We start from the raw sequence: 25,109 nt of genomic DNA on the forward strand, positions 1-25,109 counted from the left end.
CATTATATATTCTGGTATCCCTGATACTTCCTTCCTTGAGAAAGATAAATGCTGCGTCTCATCCAGCAGAGTCCTACTGTTCCCCTGGGGCCCTTCTCCTCCCAGGTGATTCTTCCGGCTAATACCACCCCAGGGTTTAAATTAGGAAGCGTCTGTCTTCCTCTGGCCACCTGGGAGGAGACTTTAGATAGGGTCTTTGTGAGGAGTCTGCAGGATTCATCACGCCAAGCACAGAAACCTGTCGCCAACGAAACAGGAACCTCAACAGTGGTCTCTCAAGATGTTGGAGTTAGGGGGTAAGTTAAATAGATGTTTCTGCCTCCACTCCCTGTTCTCCATAGGGTTACATAGACGTAAAGTTCTGTCACTAAATCACTCTTTCCAGACTCTGGTTGGTGGAGGCCTTGTCATGGATTCCTTCCCATGTCTATCCCAGTGACTGGGATTGAGTTACTTTATTTACCTGAACTTTACTGTTTTGACTTTATAATAACCCCTGGTATTTTCAAATCTCTTAATAAACCCATCTGTGAAGTACAACTTTGAAACTGGTGACTTTAGGTCGCAATGCCCCCAAACCATCTTGGGGTTGGACTAAGTGTTAGGGGAACTATTTTGTGGTTACTTTTAAGTGTCTTTACTGAATTGCATGCACATAAGTACTTACCCGTGTTTCACTGGTTATTGAAGTGTATGCTTTCTTTCTTCACTTACAAATGAATGCATATATCTGTTTTATAATAAGTGTGTGTGTTTAATCTAAAGGCCTAGTAAATCATTGCATATTTTGTTCTTTCCCGTCTAACTTTATTGTTCTCTGTGCAGCCGTAGGCACCTTTCACAGCACTCCCGAGGCTAAGCCTTTGCCGCTTGCTACCTTGTCTTGATTGGGTTGGAATAAAGTGTCAGTTTCTCCTTGTTCATCATCATAGGGTGGACTCTCAGAATCCACCCAAGGTTGATTTTGGAAATCCATCTCAAAAACTGCCTGCAAACAAGAAATCTGACTCATTTCTATTTTTACAACACAAAGATTGACTCTTTTTGTAAAAACAAGTTGTTTTTATTTTGTTTTTAAAGTTGAAAAATATTTAAACCTAGAATCTGAGTCATCACAGATTAAAATGAAAAACAATTGTTGATTTATAAATAACTTTTCCACTCTCAAATTGTAATTTAATTACCACATTATCCTTCGGTCAGTCGGTTCAGTAAACAATGTTGGTCAAGAGATCTTTCTTTTAACTTTTTTCCACCGAAGTTTTCAAACCTTTGTGACTGTTTGTTTATCCTTTCAAAGTAGGGGATGTTTGGGAGAAGGGGAGTTGAGGGTGGCACAGTGAAGGGTGAAGACCAGCCATTGACAAGCCTCTTTTCCTCTTCACCTATGAACCTTTGCTTTTGACTTTTCTCTGTTGCACCTGTGAGCCCCAAACTTCCTAATTACTGTGCTACCTACTGTACTTCCTCTCCACACTGTGCTACTCACCTATAAAGCATTCACTCCTACTGCTTCTCCTACTCACCTCTCACTACGTTTTCTCCAATCAAGCTACAACCTACTCCTTTCCTATTCTAAAATTCAAAACTCCCCCTACTCCATCTCTCTTCCACCTTCTTCTAACAAAGCTGACTATCTAACCATACCTACATAACACCTAACCACCTCGCCTCCCTTCCTCCGAGACTCAACTGCTCTACTCTTCCTTAACTCATCAACTGAACATTGCACTCTGGAATGCTTAGTCTGTATGCAACAAAACTTCCTTTTATCGCCGACTACTTTCACTACAGCTCTCTTCCCCTAGACCTTCTTGCTATCACTGAAACCTGTATTTCTCCATCTGCATCTGCCACTATGGCGGCGCTTCACGACTCTAAACTATCCTTCATTCTCTTGCTTAGATTGACTGACAGAGGTAGAGGCGTCGGACACCTGCTCCCTTCCTGCATCAATGCCTCACAAATCTCCAATGCCACGTTCTCTTATTTTGAATTCACCATCTCTACTATTGTGCTTCCTCACCCAGTTCACATCATCTCCACTGGACCATTCTTTGATGATTTTGGGCAACTCATTGATTCTCAGTCCAGCAAACATCACCTAATTCTCTTAGTTCTTAGTTGACTTTAACCTTCCCTCTCCAACCAATTCTCAGATATCTGAACATGAGTCTTTTCTTAGTGACCAGCTCTCCACTCTATCCATACCCTACCTATCCACACAGGGGGTATCTCTTTGGATCTCTTATTTGTTAGCAAATATTTTTCTTGGTGTAATTTCCCCTCCATATTATGGATTACCCCCCTCTCCCTCAGCCCTCAAACGTTTTGCTTTTGTTTTAATTACCTAGCCTAGCCAGTCAAGCTCATCCTTCAGCCATGCTCCCCTGGGCTGTTGCTCATTTGCTATAGGGAAACTGACACGTCCTTCAGACGGTCAGTACTGGGAAACTGTTTCCCTTAGTCTTTGACTATGTTGCCATTTCTTGGTAACTTTAGATCTGTGCGCCAAAGTACCTTACTGTACCACGCAAAGGGGTCTTTTTCATTTTATGGCCCTAGACACCCTCCAAGGAAGTTTGGTGGTTATACTGGTGTGCCTAGGACGAACTGGTGGCGGCAGTTTACTTTACTTGGTATTTTTACTTCTTTTTATAAAACCATACCACGTTTATCGCATTTGTTCCCTGACTGTGGCCAGTGCCGAAAATGGCCGTGCCACGAAGCCTTTTGTTCTGTCCTTTAGCCTTCTTTTCCATAGCCTTCACTGATGAAGAGCTGACTCGGTACTTCCTTATTTGGGCATGCAGCCTTCTGCAAAAACTGCATCTTTCGCTGGCTCCTGCATGGCACATGTGCTAGTGCACAGGAAGAGGATTAGGGCTGTCCGGTCCCAACCCACACTACTGGTGCCAGGATGTCTGGTGTGCCTGAATGACTGAGGCCACCGTGGGCCATGATTAGCCGACACCTGGCATGCATGCAAGAGACCAGATTTTCCATTGGTTATCCCAGATTTGAGCGCAAAACAAATCTTGGATAAGAGAAGGGGCTCTGCATCCATTCCAGGTCGATCTACTGAAGTTCACTCCGAACTACAGAAGGAGCCAAGTATCATGAAACACTGAAGCAGACCTGTAGAACCGCTGGAGACGCATTGGAAGGCTTGGCACCCTGACTCCACTGCTGTTCTGTCGGACCTCTGCTTTTGCCATCGATCCTGAAGGCCTGCAAGGGCACTTCAACCCTTTGGGGTAGTGGGAACTACTCTCGGCACCTCCTGATCTCCTGCTTAAAGAGCCTTCTCTGAAGTGTTCCTGGGCTGACCAGCGAACTGACAAGCTCTATCCAGGACATCGCATAGGAGCGTGGCCGTCCCGAGTCTTGGGGAATCGTTAGCTTGTGGTCCTGTGCCCTTTCTCACCAAATTTCATAGTCCTGGCTTCTCTGGATTGCGAACAAAGAGTGTGCCACACAGCGAGCCTTTGTTATTCCCACGTCACTATGTTGTGGCGGCGGTCGCTGTAGGTGCTTTGCCTAGATGCCCTCTTTTATCCTGAAACCTGCTGCATTGGAATTGTCTTCCTCTCTTTGTTAGCTGAGAAAAGACTACTGTACCATCACAGACGATCATCATGTCCCGCAGCCGCTGAAAGCCGGATCGCAGAGAAACTGCAGAGCTCAAACCTTCAAGCGACCTTGACTAAACTGGAAAAGTTTGGTCCGACCTGTGCCGAGGGGTGCTGAGTACTTGATTCACTTATCGGTGGCCCCGGGCTCATTTTTACACACAATAATTCCTAAAAGCATCCTCACTTGGCTGGGTGAGCTAACCTGTGCTCCCTAGCTATTTCCGAACATTGTAAGTCGCTCTACCTGCAAAGGTAGACCCTCCTCGAATCAAGGGACCTTATCCTTCACCTAAAACCCCTTCCTGAACTGCTACAGCCCCCTGAAGAGGTACTGTCTTTGCTCTTGATCACGACTGTGCGTTGCAAACGCACTGCTGTACTTTAGAGCTCAAGGCTCCCCACTTCATAGGGTTGAACTGCTAAAGTTAGGGGTTGGATTCTGATGATCACTCAATGCAATACTTGTGTTAACTCCCCTTCTCTTACATGTTGTGGATGTGTTCCCCCAACCCCTCAGCCCCATCTTGCATTAGGCGAAAAGCAATTGTATATATGTAACTGAGTGATACGCTTGTGGGGTAATTTTGTCCTCTTACTGTGGTTATTCATGTTTAAATATAAGGCCTATAATAAATGTGTATGTATTTTTGATATACACCTGTTAAAGAGTAATCTGTGTCTCGTTACTGTGCTCATTGTGGGCTTCCGATCACTCGCCCCACCTTAGACTTAGTCTTCACCGCCCCTAAACTACCTTGATTGGTCTGGCTTGTCTAGAAGGTTCCCCAGTTCCACTAAACTAGGGTGGCCTCCTAAACCTCTGTCCACCAGGTCAGAGTTTAGAAATCCATCTTCACATCATTCATCTCCACATGTTTCTCAATCACTAATACTACCGTGACACCATCCATATTTGATCACTCTATTGTTTCCACCACCATTTCCTTCCCACCCTCTCACCATTTGCTTCACCTATTACTAAAAGGAAATATAAACGTTCTGCCATTCCCCCTTTTCTCTCAGACCCACAGTTCTTCCTCTCCTCCTTCACACCCACATGCCTCTTCCACCAACACTGCCTTCTTCAGCTTCCAATCCCTACTATATGTCTCGTTGTCCTCTTCCCCCTGCTATCTTTCACCGCTAAGTCTCAGCGTCCTCAACCATGGGTCACCCCATTCATAACCATGGGTCACCCCATTCATACTGTCTCTGCACAGACATTCATAGGCTGTTGTGCAAATGGAGATGTGCCCACTCACATGAGGACTTGCAACTCTACCTCTCTGCCCTGAACTCTCAAGTCCACTCTTAATAGAGTGAAAAAGGAATTCTATCTAATGCTCATTGTCTCTCACTCCAACCATCCTTGCCGGCTACAGGACACCCTGAACTCACTCCTCACTCCTAAGTCTGACTATCAACTCCACTCTCACAGCTAATGATCTAGGGCCCCGTCCGGGGTTGGGCAGTATCCCAGCGCTAATTGCGCCGGGATACCACCCAACGCTATTAGTGTTACCACACTTGGATTGCGCCGGATCCCGGTTTGCGAGGGGGAGGTAAATCCCCTTCCCATTGGGTTCATTGGACCCAATGGGGGCTTCTTGGCGCTGTTAGCGCTGTGCTAGTATGTTATGTAATGTTACATACATTTCTAAAGCACACTGTCACCCTAAGGTATCTTGGCACTAGAGGGCTTGTCAAACAGTCCTGTCCAAACAACCCCATTGTCCAAACAACCCCAATACACCTAAAATAGGTATGTCTTTATGGCCTTTCTGAAGGCCAGGTGATTGGATAATCTCTTTATGGTCAGCAAAAGCTCATTCCATAACACGGTTGCTTCTATAGCGAAGGCTCGTCCACGGAGCCGCATACGACGATAGGTATGCACCGTAAGCAAATCGGCCGATGCAGATTGCAGCTGTCGATTCGGAAGATAGCGAGTGAATTTCACTTGGAGGAATTCAGCGCCCTGGGCATGCAGCGCTCAGTGAACAATGCATAGTGCTTTAAACCAAACACATTGGGCTCCCGGAAGCCAGTGAAGGTTCCGGAGCACTGGAGAAATATGAGCACTGTAGGGCACACCAGTGCTCACACAAGCTGCTAAGTTTTGTAATCGTTGCAGCCGCTGGACAAGACCCTTTTGGCTGTGCCAAATATAGAGAATTACAGTAATCCAGCCGGCATAACTCCATTGCTGCCCCCACAGGTGGATGGAGAGGGGCCGGAATAATGAGAAGCACTTTCCGTAATACTTTAAGCTGGAAGTGTACAGACGGCTGCTACTTGACTGTCCATGGAAAGTGATGCCGATTTTTCATCTTCTCTGCTGGGACTGGGAGAGGGCCAGGAGTGGAGGGCCAAAAGGAAGACACCCAGAGTGAGGGATCAGGGGGACAGCCCACCACCAGCACCTCGTTCTTGTCTCCATTCAATTTAAGCCAGTTGTGGCTCATCCAATCCCCCACGGCTGCCAGACACCCCCGTAGGCAAGACATCTCAGCCGATCAAGATCTAAACGGATCAGGATCTGAGTGTCGTCGGCATAGCAGTAGCAACGGACGCTGAAGGAGCGCATGAGACACACAAGTGCCCAGATATAACTATTAAATAGAATCTGAGACAATGAGAAACCCTGCGGCACTCCACAAACACGGTGAGAAGGGACCGATGGAAAGGGGTGCATGAAATCCGATCCGCCAGGAACGAGGTGAACCCGGCCAGTACCTGCCCAGATATACCATCTGGGCAAGGCGGGATAGCAGAATGGCCTGGTAGACAGTGTTGAATGCCGCTGACAGGTCTAACAGAATCAGGGCTCCCAGCCCACCCCCGTCCACCAGCCTGGCCATATCGTCCTGGACAGAGACCAGAACACACTCTGTGCCGCTTCCAGGTCGGAAGCGGGATTGAGCTGGGTCCAATATGTGAGAGGATTCACGGAACGTGGAAAGTAGGGGTGACATAGAAGAGAAATTGGATAGGACAGAGGGGTACAGTGAGGCCTTCTTCAGGAGAGGAATTACCCTAGCAGCCTTAATCTCTTGCGGATGACTGACAGGAATTGTTGATGGCATCTGTGCTCTCCGACAAAATATCTGGAGAAATCTTTTCATAACAGCCAGCGGAATAGCATCAGAGGGGGAACACAACTTAATCTTTTGGATGGCAGTCTGTATTGTCTTTTCCGAAAATAAGGGGAAGGAAGACCAACTCGTTGGACCAAAAGGGTCCACAGTTAGGAGGGGGTTGCTCTCCCTGTTAGACGGAGTACTTGTCATAGTAGAAATATTAGCACGAATGGTCGTGATCTTTGTGATAAAATATTGAGATTGGGCATCGCACAGTTCCTGGGTGGGTGTCGCAGTTGAAGTCAGGTTGGCTGATGAGAGAGAGTTGACTGCCGAAAAAGAGCCTTAGATTGAAATAATGAAGACCCCATTTGCCTCGTGAGGTACAGTGTTTTGGCTTCTTTAATGGCTACAGAGTAGGCTTCTGAGCAGGCCCTATATTGTATCTTGAGAGAAGGATCATAGGCTCTACGCCATTTGCGCTCAGCCTGTCTTAATTCAAGCTGTGCAGCTTTCAAAGAATCCAAGAACCAGGGCTCAGATGGCAGACTGCGAGGTTGGACGAGACGTAGCGGGGCCACGGTATCTGCTGCTTCAAGCAATGCTTGACAGTCGACAGAGGGAGGCAGCCGGCGCCAACTTACATTTAGCAGTGACCAAGCAGACCAAGCCCTGAATATCTGCGGTGTGCCACGAGTGCTGCCAGATTTTCCCAGCAACAATCTTGCGCTGCACCTCTGATTTTTCACACATACAGGTCATCGGGAAGTGGTCAAACCACAGTACAGGTTCAATTGACTGCAAAGTTAGAAATCTTTCTTTGGCAAAGATCAAATCCATCGAAGAAAAGATTCAAGATCGGGGACCTAGGTGGATTGAATTTCAGATTAAAGTACCCAAGTACATCCAAATGGGTATATTGTCCTTGAAGGTCTGCCTGTAAGTCTGAAAAGAGTTCTGGAAAATTCCTGGGGAGACCAGGGGAGCGATAGACCAGTTAAAAATAACACATGACCACATGAGAAATAATGCACGTAAAAATAAAAGGGCTTCTATGGCAAGACAGTGGGGAAAATCGAGCTGCGTGACCGTGAGCTCTGACCTATAGATTACCGCAATCCCTCCCCCATGCTGGGGTGACTGTCGGTCCAAATGTATAATGCGGTATTCAGGGGGGATAGCCTGGACAAGAGCTGGGGCTGGGGCTGAGCCAGCCTGAAGCCATGTCTGTCAGGCATAATAATGCCGGACGGCGATCAGATAGGAGAAAGCGGATTTCATCCGCATGTGCCGGTAAGGAACGAGTATTAAGTAGCATCAGAGAGAACGGGGGAATATTTGGCAAGACGAGGCAAGGGAGGGGTACTAGGGAGGACAAACGACGATCTTACTAGGCCCAGTGACATTGAGAATGTGCAAGTGCAGGGGAGAGGGAGTTATTGAAATTAAGGCTAGCAGAAGGCTTTGGGAAAGACGAGCAAGGGGTCAAAGTGGTCATAAAGGGGTCTATTAAAATCCTCTGCACGGTCGAAAGTCTTTGACCGACAGATGATTGTGAAGCTAAGCGAAGTGAATCCTGCATCGTAAGAACTCTTCAAGAAACTGTGGGATTGACAAAGTTGACAAGAGTGAACCCGGCAGAGGGATGTCCATAGTGAACTGTATAAAAAGACATTAAGATTTGTTAATGTCACAGATGAGATTGTGTTGCAAAGGCTGTAGTGAACCCGACGGAGGGAAGGCAAACATTTCAGAAGGGACTGAGCACGGAAGAGGGGGATCCAGGGGTGAAGAATTATCACCCCAAGTACAATCGGGAAGGAACTTTGTTTATTATTTTGAACCCATCAGGCCCTCGGAAGCAAGAAACCGAACTACCGATGGTCCTGATATTGCTAGGAACATTTGTGGATCTGATCCGGAAGAGGGATATCCAGTGGTGAAAAGGCATCACCCAATGTATAAGAAGAAAGGAACTTTTGTTTATTTTGGAATACATCAGGTTCTCAGCAGCAAGAGACTTTTTGTAGAAAAGAGACTTAACCACCAAATGCTCCGATAGCTGAGTGCAGAACTATCGGCTCGTGCTGGGAAAGCTTGAGCATGTCCCGTGCTCAAAATGTGGGGAAGGGAGAAACCTGGCTAACGCATCCTGACTTATCATTTTTTAACACTTTTTTTTTTCTTGTGAATCTTATCCCAGGCTCTTTGTGTGTATTTAGTGTAAGGAATGGCAATAGGTTTTTCTTAGTATATGCCCTTTTTATTTTGATAAGACACCACTAGCACTGCCTTATTATTTGATGGTTGTAGCTTGCTCCCATCTTAGATTTAGGTTTAGATTAGGCGTTTTTCCAACACGCATATACGGTTTATTAAACACCCTTGAACTGTGATCACTTATGTCTGTCTTTACTGTTGCCACCATGAGATTCTTACACTGTGCACAACAGAACCGCCAAGCATCATCTGGAATGGGAAAACCCAGAGAGCTCTCCTATTTACCGCCGGAGTCGTCCGCCCACCTCGCTGTTCTGTCAATGCTGGCATAAAACCTAGACACCATCTAGGTCCCACTCCCTGTGCTTATCTCTCAGTGTAGGACCAGAGTGGTCAGAGGCCACGGGGAAGGAGGAGAACCGATCCCTCAGCCCATCACGTAACCTGAAGTACATAAACATGTCAAGCGCAGATGCCGTGCTCTTCCCTTTGAATTTTTCAAGCATCATAAATTTCTCTTAGGGAATAGATCTTGCCAGCAAGAGAGACCCAGCCAACCATGCTCTGCGTGTAGACCTTCTCCCCAGTCACTGGATAGCCCAGGACATGCGTGACGGGAAGGAGTGGGGAAAACGGCAATCCCTCAATCTGCCACCAGTGATCTCTACTATGTTGTGAGGTTTAGGCATAGGCACACACTGAAGTGAGAACCACGGCTCTCTGGAGCGACAGTGCCGCCATCGCTCTCTCATTCTGAATATGCGACCTGTTTGGGACAGGGTCATGCTAGTAAGCAAGAGATGAAGCATGCACAGCTACCCAGTAAGCCTCCAGATTGGGTAGCACAAGGACCCCCCCCTTTCCAAGGGTGCAACCAACTTGCTCCAGCACACCCCGCGCCTGCCTCCCTTGCCACATAAAGCCCGTAATTAACACCTTCAATGATCTAAAAATATAGGGGGAACCACTATGGGCACATTAAGGAAGGTGTATAGAAACCTGAAACCTGAGCAAGATGACCATTTTTACTAACGGTATTCAATCAAATGGAGACAGGGACAAGTTCCTCCATCTCTCAAGGGACTCCTCGGTCTGGGCTCATTTCTTCCCATAATTGTCCTGGTATAACACCTCTGGACTTTGGGCCAGCATCACTCTGAGATAACGGAAAGTTCAACCCGTCTTGGAACCATTTGATTCTGTCAGTCAATGGGAACAACATAGACTTAGCAGGGTTGAAATTAAGCTTTGAGAAACGCCTGAATTCCAATATATCGGCCCTCACTGGTGCTTGGTGTATTTTGGGGTCATAATAAACAATATCAGGTTGTCCGCATATAGAGAAATCATCAGCTTGTGAGTAAACAAACCTATTCTCCTCTGAATGTGCCTTTATCGGACCAGCTCCGCCATGGGCTCCACCGTGAGGGCGAACAGAAGGGGAGACAAAGGGCGCCCTTGCCTAGGCCTCTTCCCATCCTGATGGGGATCAGAAACCCTGCCATTCACACGCAGCTTTGCCACTAGGTCCCTATACAGCAGCGAAACCAATGCAATAAAGCTCTCCCCCATACCCATATGCTGAAGAACTGAAAACAGAAAAGGCCACTCTATTGACTCAAACACCTTCTCGGCATTGAATGGGCAGCCACTACAGGGTTTCTTGTTCTAATACTGAAAGAAGGGTGAATACCCTGTGCAATCCATAAGATGTGGCCCTACCGGGTATTAAACCTGCCTGGTCCGCTAGGACACATCTAGCCATTAACAGGGCCAGTATGTTTGCCAATGCCCTAGCCACTACCTTGTTATCGAGGTTTATCAGCAAAATCGGCCGATGGGATGAAGAGTTTTCAGCACACTCTCCCGGCTTTAATAACAAGGTGACCACATCCTCCCTCATCGAGACTGGGAGGCCACCCTCGTGCAATGCCTGTTGATACATGTTTAGCATGTGGGGAACGAGTGTTGCATAAGCTGTATAAAAATCTGCTGATAGGCCGTCGGGCCAGAAGCTTTCCCAGTGGGAATTGATTCAACGGCCGCATGTATCTACTGCTCAGTCAGCGGTCTGCCCAGCATATCCCTCTATTCCTGAGCCAACCAATACTGCCCTACCTGGTCTAAATAGTTGTCCTGAATCACTTGGCTATAATGGTTTTGGACGAGTATAGTGCGCTCTAATAATTCACCAATGCTCCTGCAATCTCGTCATCCGTGTGCAAAGCCCCCCTTTCTGGTGCCTTTATAGCTGTGATATGGGACCTTGCGGTATCTGATCTTATCATGCGCATTTGTAATCTCCCCAACCTCTGCCCTTCGCCATATTGCCTCACTGCAGCATTACGATTAAGGGATCGCACCTCCCTCTATACCATCTCCCCGAACACCCCCAATTCCTTCTGAAAAGGCGCCTCGAGCCCCAAGTCCGTAAGGAACTCTGCTTCACATTCTAAGCCTTTCAGACGATTCTCGCAGGCTGCCAGTTCAGCCCTGATCCCTCTTAGGACCCCTGCCTATGTTCACCAGCTCCACCACCCACCAGAGGCAGTTATCCGGCCCATGCTGAAATTGTATGTAGTGTGCGACAAGTGGAGCAGTGTGATCCCTGTGTCTGATATTTGAGCTGTGTTCGCCAATTCTTTAATTCACTGGCAGGGCTGTTTGTCCCACATAGCATAATCCACATGGGTACTGAATCACGTAGATCACTCTGCTTTTTTTTGCAGCTTGTGAAGTGTCTCAGACCAGTCTTTCTGTGCTATCTTGAAAGTTTTCGTTTTAATGGTAAACCTGCATACTGTGTTGTTGCTGCAGGGATGATGTCCTATTATTTCCCTTAGGTTCCAAAGGGAGCTCCTGGTTTCCTGTTTCTTCATCCCCAAATGTGTCGGGCATTCTCTCAAGTTCTTAGACCTTTTCAACGTCATCTGGGGTAGTGGTTCTCCTGGCAAATATGTATGTACAATAGGCCAGAATTTTGATTATGGATCTTATTTTGCATGTTTCTGGGCCAAATGTTGTTGCACAAGTTAGAGTAGTCTCAGCCAAAGTTCTGTTTCTGGGTTCTGGGTGTGGACATGGCCCTCTTTTTCGAGTTCAACAGTTGTTTAGGGCAGCCTCTTGATCTCAGTCTCCTCTAATTCATCAGCGTGATGTTGGTAATCGGCCACTTGTGAACAATTTCTGCAGATACGTAAATATTGTCCGTATGGGAGATGGTTCTCAAAATGCAGTAGCATATTCCTGTCCGTGCTCTTTTTGTATAGGGTGCATATAGTTTCCCATCACTGTTTGCAATGGTTAGGTCCAGGAAGTTAATAGAATTGGGACTGCTGCACATAGTCAATTGTATTTCCGTTGTCCTGGCATTTAGCCAGGCATGGGAATTCCCTCAAAAGTGTACTGGTCTCCCTGTCCGATAAAGATGTCATTGATTTCTTGATCCGTTGGCGGAAGAGATTTGCATTAGCGAACACATAGCTTTCTTTGTACGCTGCCTTATATGGAATCGCTAGACTGGGGACAAAGGCCACCCCCATCACTGTGCCACAGACCTGGAAATAGAATAGCCCATCGGATAGGAAAACATTCTTGGACAGGGCTATTGTAAGGAGTTGCACAATAAAATGTACAGGTACTCTAGTCTGGTTCATGTGGTGTGTAAGGTGGTTTCGAATGGATTGTGTCCTCCCACGTATTCCTCATCTTGTGATAATTCATCATCGCCAGCTTCGCTGCTTCGGAAAAAAATTTCAGCAGAGGGTGCTGTGCTCGGGGTCGTGGCATCGACTGTCCCTCGACGGGCTCCGTACCGCGTCGACGTCCCTGATGGTAGAAGTACCTCAAGCCGTGCCCGTTGGCTTCAGTTCCGTTTTTCCGATTGCTTCGCTCTCGTGAACGGCACGCTTCGAGATTTTCTGTCAAGAAAATGTCTTCTTCATCAACCGCTTTGACTCCCAAAACTGGGTTTAAGAAGAGTATCGACTGCGGGTCGAAGATGTCTATCACCGATCCTCACTGTATCTGTCTTTGGTGTCTGGGCTCAGACCATCCAACCGGCGACTGTGGCTCCTGTCAGTCAATGACGTTGAAGGCCCTCTGTGAGAGGAAAAGTAAGTTAGCGGTGGGGCGGGAGGCGTCGAAGGGCTCTTCGAAAGCCTTGTCAAAAAAACATAAGAAATCGTCCGATTCAAAAGAATCGGAACGTCATAAACATTCGAAGAGATCCCGATCTCGTAGCAGGTCGAGACAATCTTCTTCGTCTTCTAAAAAGCTAAAAAGGAGACGTAGATCTCCATCGTCATCATCCGATACATTGACGGAATTGGTTCAATGTCCAACAAGATCAGATTCCCCTTCAAGATGGGAGAGCTTTAGAAGAAAAATGATGCAGGTCTTTGAGAACGCGGCCTCGACCCCTTCAAAGAAACCTCAGAAAAGCCAGACTCCGGTCGCTCCACAGGACGACGCAGGGAAGTCGGGAACTACGGCGGTAAAGCCCAGTAGTACCCATAAAACTCGAGTCGACAAATCGTCTAGAGATCCTCGAGGATAGAGTGTTTCTCCGATCCCTCATAAAAGGCAGAAATTGTCTAAATCGAGCAACTTCGTCGACGCCATCGGCGCTGACAGCTTCGACAACGAAGCCTATATTATCCTCGTAGTCTTTATCGAAGGCTTAGTCGAGTGTGTCGAAGGTTCCTTCGACCCATTCAAAGAAAACATATATTTCTTCGACGAAAAATCAGGAGGAAGAGAGAAGGTTTACACCTTTACCCAAATCGAACTTTTTTAGGTCCATGTCTTCAATTCTTTGAAGAATCTGGCTCAGAGGATGAAGATGTCACTCCTTTTGGAGTAAAACATGGTACTAGACAAGTTCCAGAGGAACTTATAAGCCCTGAAACAAAAATGAGAGACCTATGTGAAACTCTGCATTTTGCTAGTGGTGTGGACACATCACCTGAATTGGAGTTTGCTGCACCTGATCCTGCAGAACATGCAGACTCAGGGTATAGGAATTTGATGAGTAGGGTGATTGAACATATGGGTTGGGGAAGAGCCTCCCCTACGTTTGAGCAAGATGATATGACGGACATTATAGTCCGGGGACCCCGGAAAGACCCAGCTCTCCCTTTCCATAGGGCGCTCCAAAGGACAGTTGAAAGGAACTGGGAAAAACCTGATAGCATTGCTGCAGTAGACAGCAATCTTCCAAAGAAGTACAGAACTTCTACTTCTGATCCAGAATACCTGAATAAATACCCTACGCTAGAAAGTCTGGTTATTCAGGCCGTACTACTTCCAGGCAGACAGTATACCCAACCATACTTCCGGACAGGGAGGATAAAAAGGTTGCTTCCTGGGCTTGTAAAGGTTTTACTTTGGGTAATCGACCAATGTCACCTGTACCCTGGCCAGGTTCACACATACCCTGTGGGAATGCATTTCGGCGGCGGCTGAACATATTCTGGAAGGCGAGGAAAGAGAAGGCTTCCTGAATATAGTCCATGACGGGAAGGAGGCAATGGGGGAATGTCTCCAGTCTGGACTGGATACTGCTAATAGTATTAGCAGGTCCATGGCATCAAGCACAGTGCTACGCAGATTTGCGTGGTTGAGAAAGTCGGGGTTTGCCCCATGGCTCGAGGCTGTTTGGTAGTAAGGCTGATGAGAGCCTAGAAAAACTACAGACCTCGAAAGCAGCAGCTAAATCCCTTGGTGCCTCCATGCGACAGCCTCAGAAACCCTATCCGGGCTCATTTTCTTAGAGGGGTCGTCCTTTTCGATACTACTCCTCTGTTGGTAGAGGACAGGCTTTTTAAAGGGGCAAAAGGAATGTCATTCGTGGTGGATGAGGAAAGACTACAAAGCCTTCTTCAGGAACGACATCTATGCCCTCAGCCGCTCCTGCAGCCGCCTCCAAATCTGAGGTTTTATCATACAAAACACCAGTGGGAGGCAGCATCTCTCAGCATCTGAAAGAATGGCGAGGCATTACTTCAGATGCTTGGGCACTGGAAACAGCCCAAGGTTACTGCCTTCCCTTCCTAAAAAGACCTCACGATCATCCACCAGGAGCCAGCTCTACCAAAATTCCAGACCCGCTCCTTTGGCAGGAAATTATAACCCTGCTAGAGAAAGGTGCAATAGAACATGTACCTGTAGCGGAGAGGAACAAGGGCTGGTACTCCCCCTATTTTCTCATCCCCAAAAAGGACCGAGGATTAAGACCCATCTTGGACTTGAGAAATTTTAACAAATTCCTCAGAAAGGACAAGTTCAAGATGGTAACCCTTACTCGGATCCTTCAGGCTCTTCAACTCCAAGACTGGTTGGTATCATTGGACCTTCAGGATGCTTATTTCCATGTGCCAAACCATCCCAAGCACAGAAAATACCTGGTTCTCACTATCAGTTTCGAGTTCTGCCATTCGGGCTGACCTCCGCTCCGAGGGTTTTCACCAAACTGATGGTGGTGGTGGCAGCGAGCCTCAGTAGAGGGGGGATTCACGTCTACCCCTACCTGGACGATGGCTAATCGGAGCACGTTCTCTAGAACAAGCTCAGGAACATCTGTCGATCACCTGCCACTTCCTCCACAACCTGGGCTTCTCCCTCAATTTCAAGAACTTTCACATGATACCATCCCAACAACTCCAGTATATCGGAGCAGTCTTGGACACTTCCTCGGGCAAAGCCTCGCCGCCCGAGGTGAGAGCTCTCCACATCCAGCAGATGGTAACAAAATTCCAGATAGCCCAGCATCTGCCGTCCTTCGATTTCCTGAGGTTGCTCGGCCTCATGGCATCCTGCATTATTCTGGTGCCAGAGGCCAGACTGAGAATGAGATCCCTCCAATGGGACCTCAGAACTCAGTGGTCCCAATTCTCGGGGAATATGTCAGATCTTCTGCAAGTTCTGAGTGCAGTTGCTCAGGATCTATCATGGTGGGTTTGCAACGACAACATCCTCAAGGGAGAATCTTTTTGGCAACCTTGGCCGGAGATGACAGTAGTGACGGACACCTCACTCGCGGGGTGGGGAGCTCACACCAACGATCTGACAATCAGCGGACTTTGGTCTCTATCAGAATCCAAACTACACATCAACCTATTGGAGCTGAGGGCAATCAGACTAGCGCCGAAGGCCTTCCTGCCCTCCGTACAGAGAAAGAATGCCCTGATAATGACGGACAACACAGTGGCCATTTACTACCTCAACAAAAGAGGAGGCGTAGAATCACTACCTCTGTGCAGAGAGGCAATGCAGCTTTGGTTCTGGCGATATAAGATGGAATCTCTCTATCGGCAGTTCACCTAGCCGGAGAGCAGAACACGGCAGCATACGCTCTGATCAGGCAGAGCACAGTCTCCCATGAGTGAGTTAGCTTAGGAAGTCCTTCTGGGGATCTTCGCCCTTTTGGGAACCCCTCAAGTGGATCTGTTCGCAACCACGGTAAACCGGAAGTGCGATCAGTATTGCTCAAGGGAATTTCCACCGAGAGGAGCTCTAGGAGACGCGTTCGTAGTGGATTGGGCTTTTCCCCTGCTGTACGCGTTTCCTCCAGTCCCCGCGATTCCTCAAGTAATCAGGAGGTTGAGAAAGTTCAGTAAAACCATGATCTTAATTGCCCCGGACTGGGCCAGGAGGACGTGGTACCCGGACCTTCTGGCCATGTCCATCTGCCCTCCAGTACGTCTTCCACAAAGAAAGGATCTTCTCTCGCAAGAGGAAGGTCAGGTTCTCAATCCAGAGGTCAACGCACTCAACCTTCATGCATGGTTTCTGAGAGGTTGAGATACAAGAATTGGGATCTTCCGGATGACGTAATGGAGATTTTGCTTTCAGCCAGGAGGCCAGCAACGAAATCCTTGTACCGGTGTCCTTGGAATAAGTTCAGTAACTGGTGAAAAGATAGGGATGTGGACCCTTTTCAATGTAGCACACCAATGGTGCTTTTTCTATTACATATAGCCAATCTGGTGCTCCAGATCGGAACAATCAAAGGATATCTTGCTGCGCTGTCCATTTTTAAGCGCTCCTCGGAAGAGGTTTCTTACTTTAAAATACCATTAATAATACAGTTCCTGAAAGGACTTACAAATGTATATCCACCAATACCATTTCATGTTCCAACTTGGGATTTAAATTTAGTTCTTAAATTCCTAACATGTATACCATTTGAGCCTCTGCACTCCTGTCCATTTAGGCTTTTAACACTAAAGACTGTTCTTCTTGTGGCATTAACATCAGCTCGCGGGGTTAGTGAACTACAGGGTCTCTCGTAAACCTCCATACACCACATTTTACAAGGACAAGGTAGTTCTGAAAGTTAAACCATCTTTCTTACCGAAAGTAGTTTCCGACTTCCATTTGTCGCAGACATTTTTTTTTACCAACTTTCTATCCTCCTCCTCATTTGGGAAAAGAAGAGGAGAGATTACATTGGCTGGACCCCAAGGGGGCCCTTAGCTTTTACATTTCAAGAATGACAAAATTACGTCAAGACGACCAACTCTTTGTGGGTAACACAGGTCGTAAATTGGGGTTAGCGGTGACAAAAGAAACTGTATCTCGCTGGATCATTATACCTATATTGGAATGCTTCAGATTAGCAGGAAAAGTTCCACCGGATGGGCTACGTGCTCACTCCACTAGGGGAATGGCTACTTCTGCGGCTTTGAAGAGAGGAGTCCCTGCAAAAGACATTTGCTTGGCTGCAACATGGGCATCAATGCATACTTTTATCAAGCATTACTGCTTAGATGCCTCTTCCTCCAATGAGGGACTATTTGACAGAGCGGTACTTCACTCTGTCCATGAAACCAAAAACTAGCACTCCTACCTCCAAATTGATCACTGCTATGGGAGTCTATCACAAGATGAGGAATACGTGGGAGGACACAAGCCATTCGAAGAACAAATGACTTACCAACTGTAATGTTCTTTCAACTGGATGTTCCTCCCACGTATTCCTCATCGACCCTCCCAGCCTACCGCCAAGTACAGTTTGCCTTTTCTTACAATTTCCTCTCACGATGGGCCTATCAGTCACAGCATACGCCTGGATGTTCCACGAGTATTTCCTCGAAAAAACAGAACTGAAGCCAACGGGCGCGGCTCGAGCTACTTACACCATCAGTGACGTCGACACGGTATGGAGCGCGTCGAGGGACAGTCGACGCCACGACCTCTAGCACAGCGCCCTCTGCCGGAAAAAAAAAAAACATTCTGAAGCAGCGAAGCTGCCGATAACGAATTATCACAAGATGAGGAACATCCAGTCCAAAGAACGTTAGTTGGTAAATAACTTGTTCTTCTGGTGCATTCAAGCACTGCTTCCTGGGGAATGCTTGTATACAGCGCCCTTATGTCCATGGTCAACAATATTTTATCTGCTTGGTTAAAAGCTGTGTTCTCAAAGTATGAGATGGTATTCATAGCATCTTTGTGGTACGAGGTGGTTTCCTTGCTCAGGGCTTTCAAGAAATGATCAATGAATTCAAATAGAGGCTCTAGAATTGAGCCGCAGCCCGATACTATTGGTCTTCCTGGTGGCTTACTCGGAGCCTTGTGTATTTGCGGCAGTGCATAGAATGCCGGGATTCTGCTTTGAGAGTTGTTCAAATACTCCCAACTCATTTTTAGTAATCCATCTGTGTTCATAAGCGTACTGGGTTGCATCTTCCTTCTGTTGTAATATTTCCACTTTGGGGTCTATTCAGAGTCTCCTGTAGTTTTCATCATTGATAAGATCTCCCACCATCTGTTGACATTGTTCCATGGACTGGATAACAATGCCTCCCCCTTTGTCGGCCGGCTTGATGACAACTTCCGTGTTGTTACTGAGGAACTTCAGGGCCGCTCTTTCATTGACCGATAGCTTGTGTCTTGTCTGTTTCCTAGACTGTAGCGTTGCTACTTCCTTTAGTACACATTTTTCAAAGGAGATAATCTCCCGATGTATTTGATTTTCATTGGGGTTAAATGTCAACTTCATCCTTAGTCCTGTGTCTCTTAAAGAAGGATTTTAGTCTGATTTTGCAGAACTTTTTTTTATTTCCGCTTCGAGGGCAAACCAATTAGTTGGATTCAAAGGTACAAACTGAGGGCCTTTCGCCAAAATGGATTCTTAATCTGTCGAGAAACATTTTCCAGACAAGTTAGGTAGAATACTCTCGTTTTCATTTATCTCTGCTACGTCCGCCTGCGTGGCCTGTAGGGTCTTCAATTGGGGTATCCGAGCTGGTCCTGTTGGAATGGACCCAGAACTGGCATCTGGGCTTCCCTTGTCCTAAAAAAGTAGGGGTAGTTGTAGTCCGATTGGTCTTCAGGTGCCGAGTCTGAACTGGAGGTATCTGAGAACGTTACCCATCTTCTCCTCTGTTTGAATCTCCCTGGCAGCGTTTATGCTCTTTTCTTTTCCTTGTTATCTTGATATTTCTGGTGCTAGTTATGGGTAAACTATTTCCATTTTGAAGTCCTTGATGTCTTCAGCAAGTTTTTTAGTCTTCTTCTCCAGTGCCTGTTTCAAATTGGTCCAATTGTGAGTTGGTCTCAGCCAGTTTGTCTCTGGCATTTGCCAGTGTCATATTCCCGAGACATTATTCTTCCTCGGCTGTTAGTTGATCTTGTATTTTTTCGGGAATTTGTTGGGCTATAGTGATGGTTAAGACCATTAGGTCCCGGTTACACTTGGTTGCTATATGGCTGTAGCAGGACATGTATTCCTTGTCCTCAAGGAACAGCACAGGTTCATTCCTTACTATGAGTCCTAGCAATATAATATTTGCTCTTTGGTATTCCCGTAAGAAATGGCTGTGTAGTTCTGTTCGAAAGCACTTCTAATTTCTTTTTAAAAGATCTTCTCCTGTTAAGGTTATAACTGAATGCTGACCTGCCCCAGCAGTGTTCAATATCGAGGGGCCTCCGATGATCTCATTAGTCTGTTCCTCTTTGAAGCTCAATGTGTACTCCGTTGTCTCGAAGGGAAATTTAACAGCTTGTGCTCTTTATTCCCAATGAGCAGTTCCCCAAGTATTTCTCTGTGTACCACATGGTGGATTAAATGGCAACAAGGTCCTGTGTTGTAACAATTATGCTGAATGTTGTGGCATTTCCAATGCCACTGCATTAGTTGGAACTGTCCCTATTACAGAAAACACTGTATTTTAACATGTTTAACTGAAGGGGATACTCTCTATATTAGGGTCTAGGGTAAATATGCTGTATAACAAAAAAATGGTCCCAATATGTCATATGTATGCACAGGGGTATGCATTACTTTTTCCATCATGAATGACAGTGAATGTCTCCAGGTTACCAGCATTCCCAGCAATAACAAATTGCAATCACAACCTAAGTGGTTTTCTAATTTTTTAGATGTACAAGGTTTGTCTCAGACACCAACCTATTTCGTTTTAACATTTTTTTCATTGATTATTTTTCCACAATATTTCAAACATACAGTGACAAAACAGAGTATTTAACATCTCGTGCTCTTGTAATTATTCATGTACTCGAGAGTTTATATATAATATACATTAAATCAAATAGTACACGAACGGGTAACAAAACAAGAATCAATATACACACATTCAGAAAAGGAATGATATATCCCAATGTTACATAGAGAGACCTAAGTGAATAAATACATTATACGGTCATTTGCATGTGTATGGACCTTGAATATACAGTGATGTCTTTGCTATTTCGGTGTTGCTATGACCTATGTATTACTGTGAGTCTGTACTCCTGGTGGGTCTCCAAGAAGTTAGACCTATGAGTTTCTGTGTGGGTCACAGTGTCCAAATCATGATCTGTTACTGTTGAGAAGGTCACCTGACCTATCCTGGTCGACGTCACTATATGTTAGCTAGAGGTGTTTTAAGGTCCTGTCCCTTCTGTAGCCGTTTCGGCAGTTTTTGACATAGTCTGCCTTTTTCGGGACCTGGTCTGTGGCACTCCCAATTTGAAACACTTGTATATAGGCGCGTTATAAATGCCATATCATATATCATAACACCAGATTACTTGGAGGCATGGTTACTGGTTCTAAGGTAAACGGGTGTTTAAAAAAAAAAAAAAAATACAAACTGCTACAAATGAGGGCTGGTACTGTGCCCACAAACCTGACTGACCTTGTATTAAAATAAATACTCCACATGGGGTCTACTTGGGGGTTCGGCCGTTGTGTTGGATGACACCCAATGTAGACTTAAATGTAGACTTAAATGTCAAGGAAGTGAAACAAGAGTGTGCTCCCTAAGGTATTACATCAGATGCAGGTGAATAAAGGGTCCATCTATGATGGTTCACCAATCTGAGATGTCGCTGTTGTCTAGGATGTCTATTGAATGAACATACTGGTGATTGTATAGATTTGTATTATAGTTTGTTGCATGATAATCCCACCTGCAATTGTCAGTGTGTTCTAAAGGCCTAAATGAATAACTAATTTTATAACTGACTTTCTAAGCTGAAATATTGTAGATTATCCTGTGTGAAATAATTGAGGACCACTGACCATGCGCACACCCTCCTGAGACTAAGCCTTGATGGCACTCCAGTGCAACCTTGGTTGGGTATTGACTAAACTCTGAGCTTCCTGATCACCATAACTGGGGTGGCATCCTAAAACCGGACCACCAGGCCAGATTCTAGAAATCCATCTCATCGAAATGTGGCTTCTAAATTGTGAATTTGTGACTTGGTGGCACCGACCACCACATACTCAGTTTTGCCTCTGTTGACTGGGAGGCATTCGGTGTTCGTCCTGGCCAGGATGAGAAGCAGACACTCCAATAGCCCTTGAGCTCTGCTGGAAGTCCCATCTGGTTTAAGATGTAGCTAAGTACTGTTAATGTACATTTTGTGATTTTCATGAGATCTACAGGGGGACACTAAACCCCTTTTAAAAAGGATCCTAGACTGGGCTGGTCTTGTTTTACGTGCAGCCGAAGGTTACAATTCAGACTGTTCAAAAGCCGGCAGAGGTCCATTATAAAATTGGCACAGCCATTTAACTGTCTTGTATAGCTTGTGTGTGACATCTAGAAGAATGATTTCAATGCCACTGTGGATATGGAAGCCTGGTTGAAGATCCCTAAAGGAGGCAGTCCTTTTCAATGTAGGATGAGAGCTGTGCAGTCAATATACGTTTGCATGCTTTAGCTGTGAATGGTAGATCAGTGATAGGCCTCAGGGCTGCAGGCATGTCTCAGTCAGCAGTTGGCTTCTTCAATATCTGTGTTATGGTTTTAGCTTCGGAGACACTTCTCCAAGACTTAGATGAGAAAGCAATGAACTGGGGTGGCCAAGGATGGCACTTCCGGGCTTACAGATGTCAGAACGGCGGGAAGGGCAATGCGGGGTGCAGGGGTTATGAATGCATCTTTTACATGGGATACCTATAAGGTTACATGCCTAAAATCGTTGTTTCCAGACCAGTTGGGTTTAGGGAAAATGTGTAGGTGATTGAAGAGAGATGTGCATGTTAGCTACAGCAAAAGAGGCTTGGACTCCTTGGAAGTTTAAGAACCATGTCTTTGGAATGTATTGACTTTTCACCTTCCAAACATACTGTTTAAAAGTGTATGATGGATAATCCTCATTAAGACGATTCTGCAGGTAATACAAAGGCAACATACCAGTCCTTCTGTTATGGACCTCAGAAAAGTGTGTGTGGGGAATGGTGTAACTAGGACATTATGCCATAATGTTGAAGCATTCACCATGCTGATGTTATTGGCTGATCTTGGATGAGCTAGTGCAGTCACATGTGGTCAGGGATGCATACATCACTATATATGGTGACATCCTATTTTCAGGTGCGAGTTCGAGTGGCAACCTCTCTCTCATTGTCTGCATAAATGCGTTGTAAACCGGATGCAACCTGACCGTCACACATGATGCTAATTATTCTGTTTTTCCAGTTGCTGGTAATTGTTTTCTACCTCTCTTCAGGATAGCGTGGATCATGCTTTCTTTGCAGTGTTTGATGGCCATGGTGGGGTGGATGCTGCCAACTACGCAGCGACTCATGTTCATGTGAACCTGGCACACCATGCAGAATTTGCAACAAATCCAGCAAAAGCACTGCGTGAATCCTTTGCCTACACCGACACCATGTTTCTCAAGCAAGCCAAGAGAAAGGTGAGACTTTTATAGCAAGATTAGTTTTTCCCTAAACCCCAATGCAAGTGGCCTCACTTGAAGGATTCCCACCTCTGATTAACCGCTTTGCATTTTAGCTTTTGTATTTGTGTGAATTTGTAGCCAAGAGCATAGTGCCTCAATGAGCGCTGTACATAAGACATAACATTCTATAATGGTTGATACATGAACCTGGTGGTCGGGGAATGTCCGGATGATATCAAGACGAGACATCACAGACGGACATTATATATGTGAATGTCATATCAAATGTACACTTGTGTACTGGTGAGGGACCAGGCAGAGTCTTTGTCCCAAGGGGTGAGTGGTGATACTATTATCGTTCATTAAAGGGGCTCCTTTCAGCTCTGCTATAACGCTTATATCAAATAGTGGATAATCTGTGCTGTGCATTATGAAACAGTAAAAATGCAACAAATATCGGAGTTACTTCAGAGGGCTACATAGTTCAGCATCCCATAGACATTTTAAGAGTGTATGGCCAGTTCATCCTAATGGTTCACAGTGAAATGTTCTTGCAGAGTCAAATGGAGTTTCATATCTGTGTGCTAAAACCTAATCTTAGACCCTCCTGAGTGGGCACCTTCCCATAGAATAGTCTTTTGTCTGTTTTCAGTCGAAGGGCACTAATGTTTTTGGCATAGTCTCGTACATGTCATGAAGGTATGTTATTCAAAGTGTCTGATGTCATGAGAGTGGGGTGTTATTGCCGCAGATGGGGTCTTGTACATTTGTCTGACAATCCAAGGGGTTAGGAACTTGTTTGAGAAAGTGTTTCCATTGTTTCAGGTGCTCAGTAATTGGGCAGTGACTCATGGAGCTGGACTAGAGCAAATTATTTGCTATCTTGGGTGACCAAAAAAATGTTTGGGACTTTTTTTTTGGGATTCGAGTATTGCCGACAAAAGTAGACTTATTAGCTATACATTTTGGTTAAAACGTTACAAAGGTACTGTATGGGTATTTAAAGCAATATTTTATTGGGAGCTTTTGGGCACCACCCACAGCACTTTTTGCTGGACCTTTTTTCTTTCTCTCCTCCCCTCATTTATTCTTATTTGCTCTGACTTTATGTTTTACCTTACACTATGGGGTCTTGCTTCCCTCCATAGCTCCTAAAAGGCATCTGTGTTACACTTTTGCAGTACACAGCACCCTCTGTGCACTGTTGCTAGGGACCCTTTGGGTTCTCCTTTAGGTTTTCCTTTGAGATTTTTAAATGTTCCCTAAGAACTACTGTTCTTAAGGGAAGAAAGATACTTTGTATCCTTCCTAAAACTTTAACTTATTAGAGATTAGCACACACCGTTCTGTGTGGAGTGCTAAGGGGATACCTAGTATCCCCCTTCTCTCTGCTCCTGTGACTTTTTAGGTGCACTGACAAACCTATAGTTATGGCTGGAGGCAGTGGACGTGTTCTAACAACTTTTGTGCTATTATTTACCGGACACTGTTTTCACAGCCTCAGTTATGCACCAAATGATCACTTATGTTCTAACATGATGGCTCCTTTTTTTTTCTTTCGACATTTCTTGTGTGGTTGTCCTTTTGTTAGACTTTCTTTTACCATTCTGGGAGGGGGGTCTGTGTGTCCCCTTCTAGGCTCCACTGTGTCCATTAGGGAGAATAATTCCCTCCACCTTAGAGACCCCTAGCAACTTTGCTGAATTTTGAGGACTTTTCTTTAACCTGGAGAGTAAAAGACCCTTTTTCCCCACTCTCTCATGTATTTTAATGTGATTTTGAACTCCGTGTTTCTTTTGGTTGTGGAGTCTGACAATCTCCATAGGCATCATCTTTTACATTGTGTCACACTGCACCTTCAGTGCAGTGGCACAGGGAAGTCTTTCAGATTTCCCAAAGGATTAAATACCTTCTCTTGGATAAACCACTGTTTCCAAGAGCAGTAAAGTGAAATTGACTTTACTTACATTTGTAACTTTCTAGACCCAACACACACTATTTACAATAGGGTGCTGGGAGGGTGGGGGGG

General features: G+C 45.8%; 1 protein-coding gene across 1 annotated transcript in view; it reads left to right on the top strand.

The window, feature by feature from the left end:
- PPM1F (protein phosphatase, Mg2+/Mn2+ dependent 1F) overlaps positions 1-25,109 on the top strand; it is a 413,152-nt gene that overhangs the window by 133,747 nt on the left and 254,296 nt on the right. The window contains exon 5 of the mRNA XM_069619983.1: positions 22,907-23,095. Coding sequence (XP_069476084.1) covers positions 22,907-23,095 — 189 coding nt within the window. The remainder of the gene's footprint in view (positions 1-22,906; positions 23,096-25,109) is intronic.

This window comes from Ambystoma mexicanum, chromosome 10 (assembly GCF_040938575.1).
Source record: "Ambystoma mexicanum isolate Mex_15411 chromosome 10, UKY_AmexF1_1, whole genome shotgun sequence".
Lineage (NCBI taxonomy): Eukaryota > Metazoa > Chordata > Amphibia > Caudata > Ambystomatidae > Ambystoma > Ambystoma mexicanum.